Below are 4,028 nucleotides of genomic sequence, written 5' to 3' on the forward strand. Positions count from 1 at the left end.
TGATCAGCCATGATCATATTGAATGGCGGTGCAGGCTCGAAGGGCCGAATGGCCTACTCCTGCACCTATTTTCTATGTTTCTATGTTTCTATGTATTAGAAATATTCAGAACTGTATTTTGACAGAGACACAAGGAACTACAGATGCTGGAACTTTGAGCAAAAAACAACATGCTAAAAGAACTCAATGGGTCAGACAGCATCTGTGCACGGAAGTGGACAGATAATGTTTCCGGATGGGACCTTTCTTCAGACTAATTGGAATAGATAGGGAAATAGATAGAATCAGTCTGAAGATCGGTCAGGGCCTGAAACATTGTCTGTCCAATTCCTTCCACAAACGCTGCTTGACTCACTGAGATCCTCCAGCACTTTGTTTTTTGTGTTTTGACAGGTTTGATAATCAGCTAAGAAAGGGTGCAGCAAACAAACTTCCAAGCTTTTTGCAACAGTTTTGTGTGCTCAGTTGGCTTCTATTATCTCCCTGTGAAACAGACTCGGAAGAATGGTCCCAACCCAAAATGTCACCGATCCATGTGCTCTGAGATGCTCCTTGATCCACTGAACTACTCCAGCGCTATGTGTCTGCTTTGGTAAACCACTATCTGCAGTTTCTTGTTTCTATTTAGGTTGAGATGCTGTTCAGCATGGCCCCAGTCACAAAGAATGCTATTTCTAACCTTGATAAGGGCCTTTGCATTGAGTGGAGCAATCCAAACAATGAAACGAGTGAGGTGGGATCTGTAGGGAGTGGGAGATGTGGGAAGGGGAGTTAAAATGGGAGGGTAGAGGAGAATATCAGAAGGAGAGCGAGCAGGGAACACAGGAGATTAGGTGACCTGAAATGGAAAAGATTCAGTTTAGGGCTTGAGCATGGTATCAATTTGGGGGCTCTGTCCCAGTGTCAATGAATGGAATGAGCAGAAACCAGGGATCAGCTCAATCGTATTCCATGGGGGGGACTGTTTCTTAGACAATAGACAATAGGTGCAGGAGGAGGCCATTCGGCCCTTCGAGCCAGCACCGCCATTCAATCTGATCATGGCTGATCATTCTCAATCAGTACCCGGTTCCTGCCTTCTCTCCATACCCCTTGACTCCGCTATCCTTAAGCGCTCTATCTAGCTCTCTCTTGAATGCATTCATTGCTGGGGAGAAGGTGAAATATAGGGAGAGTAGTTTAAGGAGTTGCTAGCGAAGAGAACCAATAGTTATCTTTAAATTGACTGAAGATTTTGAGTGGAGTGAGAAGAACTTGAACTGTGTAGGAAGGAACTGCAGATGCTGGTTTACACCGAAGATGGGCACAAAATGCTGGAGTAACTACGCGGGACAGGCAGCATTTCTGGAGAGAAGGAATGGGTGACGTTTCGGGTCGAGACTGAGGAAGGGTCTCAACCCGAAACGACATCCATTCATTGTCTCCAGATATGCTGCCTGTCCCGCTGAGTTACTCCAACAATCTATGTAGAACTTGAACTGTGCTCGATGTAGTCACGCCTGCTGTCAGGGAGAATGGCTAAATCACGCACCGCCATCAATGGTCGAATTTGCATTTTTCAGGGAAGCATTGGAGAAACGAACTCTGCCGAGATGCTCTCTAAGGTGAAGAGGGTAATGGCAAGGGTAGAATGTGGAGGGCATCAAAAGTGGACCATTTTGGTACCTGCAGAATTGCAGTAGTACTGTGGAGATTGCAATCCTCTGTCTTTGAAATGGGCCAGTGAGGGGAAGTTCTAGCCAGCTGTGCGCTGTGCACAGACGCGAGGAAAGACATAGGGATGGACGAGAAAGGGTAAAGGAGATCTCCATGGAAACCCCGTCCCATTCATTATCCCCTGCAAAAGAACATCACGTAACGGTTCAGTCTGAAGAAGGGTCTCGACCCGAAACGTCATTCCTTCTCTCCTGAGATGCTGCCTGGCCTGCTGAGTTACTCCAGCATTTTGTGAATAAAAACCTTCGATTTGTACCAGCATCTGCAGTTATCTTCTTATACTGTGGTTCATATTGGAGTTGCCCCCAAAATAAATCCAGACATTTATCGGTTTAAATATTTAATCACATCCAAGAAAGCAACAAGAATTGCATAGAAAGTATTTCAAAGTCTGATCTCAAGCACAAAGATTAATTTCAATCCAGTCATTCAAACATAAAGCAATCGGAACTTTATTTTTAAAAAACATATAAAGCCTTTTATAAAACCTTTAACAATTTCTACTCTAAAAGTAATTATTTGCATGCAAACATTTAATTCTGTTCCTAATTTTACAGGGAACTGTTTCAGTAACATTTATGTACATATGAAACCAATGTATTGGAAACGTTGTGGCGTGACACGTTCAGCAGCGTCTTTTACATGATATTTACATATATCGCAGCAAATCACATTTTACGACCACAAAACTTGTTCAGCTAAATTCATACAATCGCCAACAGGACTGGTGCATTTAAACTGAGGCATCGCCAGTTTCTGTTCTAGATTTGTACGAGTCTTCCTCTGCCACCGGCAATCTAATTGACGATCGGGTAAGTGTGGTGGTTGAAGGGGAAGATGCTGTCCGTATAACAGGTCTTCTTCTCCAACGCCTGCTCCGCGTAAGTCTGCATGTCGTCGCTCCCCTGTACGCACTCGTACTGGATGTGAATCCAGCTCCTGTCGCCGCCTTGGCGCTCGGCCTCGGTCAATATTCGGTTCAGGGCCATGATGTAACTCAGGGCCATCTGCAGCGTCTCGTATTTGGAAAGTTTCTTGTCCTGGCCCCACTGCGGCACCACTTTGCGGAGCTGGTCGAAGGCGGTGTTGAGTCCCTGCATGCGTCTCCGTTCCCGGGCGTTGGCGGCCACCCTCCGGCGGACGCAGCTCTGCGCCCTGTCAGCGCCGCCTACACCTTCCCCCTCGCCGGCGTCCAGCTCCGCTGCCGGAGCGCAGGCCGACCCGTTACATTTCATCTCTGCTGCTCCCGGCGCCGTGTCCGCCCGAAGATGTTTGGAGTCTCGCCCCGGCTGCCTCGCCCTGACTGCGGGAGCCGGCCGGCATCCGCACCGGAGCCTAAGCTTCGCACCTGCCTCTCACCTGTTCACCTGCCTCTCACCTGTTCACCTGCCTCTCACCTGTCCACCTGCCCGGGAGTTGAGGTCGGTCCGTCCTCCCACTGCGGGGATGGGGGGGGACGAGGCGGGGGTCGGCTGTAGACGATTCTCTCAAAAATACATCCACTTGTAAAAAGTTGTGATTGTTTTAATTTAACGATCTGCGGAAGAGAATATCTTTTCCAGGTTTGCCCAGGTTCGAGACCGGCTCAAGTCAAGTTTATTTGTCACATACACATACACGATGTGCGTTGTCTGTTGCGGGACGGGAGAGCAGAGCAGAGCAGAGCGGCGGAGATCACGCAGCAAGCAAAGCAGTCGACCGGCTGCGTTCACCTTGCCCCTCTGGAAGCCCCCAATCCCGGCCGTTGATCGTTGGGGGAAGTAGCGGGGTTTGACTCGGGTTGGCTGGTGCAATTGGGAGTGCGGCGAACAGCCTGTCAGTGCCTTCCGACTCCAGCGGCTGGTTTTATAGCCCCGGACTGCTCCTTTAACAGGTGGTAGCAGGTGGAGCCGCGTCCCCAGACAGAGTCCCAGCACCGTTCCTCCCTGGGAAAATCTGATCGGACCAAAGCCCCATGGCTGCAACCACTCGGTTACCAGTAGTTTCCATATGTTGAAATGTACCCTGTGCGTGAAAAACGTGGACATTGATTAATATCCAAAAGGCGATTAACACAAATTCTTAACGTGAGCTTCCCTGGCCCCCCAATGATCAGACAAAAGCGAAATGCAGCGAAATATAACGGGGAAGTGTATCACTTGTAATGCCAATAGTGTCAATTTGTACGTCGCAGAAAGGCCACGAAAAGTTAGCATGTTGCCTGAAATAACTGAAAAGAATGTCCTTGACATAAATCTGTGCATTCAAAACCGGAGCTTCGCGAGAACACGGTCGTGTTTTATTATTTTATGCAAAATATGACTGCCCAGTAT

At 48.3% G+C, this 4,028-nt stretch overlaps 1 protein-coding gene across 1 annotated transcript; it reads right to left on the bottom strand.

The window, feature by feature from the left end:
* Positions 1-2,513: 2,513 nt before the first annotated feature.
* LOC144600890 (transcription factor atoh7-like) lies at positions 2,514-2,951 on the bottom strand. Its single transcript, XM_078412777.1, has one exon. The coding sequence runs from the start codon at positions 2,949-2,951 to the stop codon at positions 2,514-2,516; it is 438 nt and encodes a 145-aa protein (XP_078268903.1).
* Between the last annotated feature and the right edge of the window lie 1,077 nt (positions 2,952-4,028).

Source organism: Rhinoraja longicauda, chromosome 16 (genome assembly GCF_053455715.1).
Source record: "Rhinoraja longicauda isolate Sanriku21f chromosome 16, sRhiLon1.1, whole genome shotgun sequence".
NCBI lineage: Eukaryota > Metazoa > Chordata > Chondrichthyes > Rajiformes > Arhynchobatidae > Rhinoraja > Rhinoraja longicauda.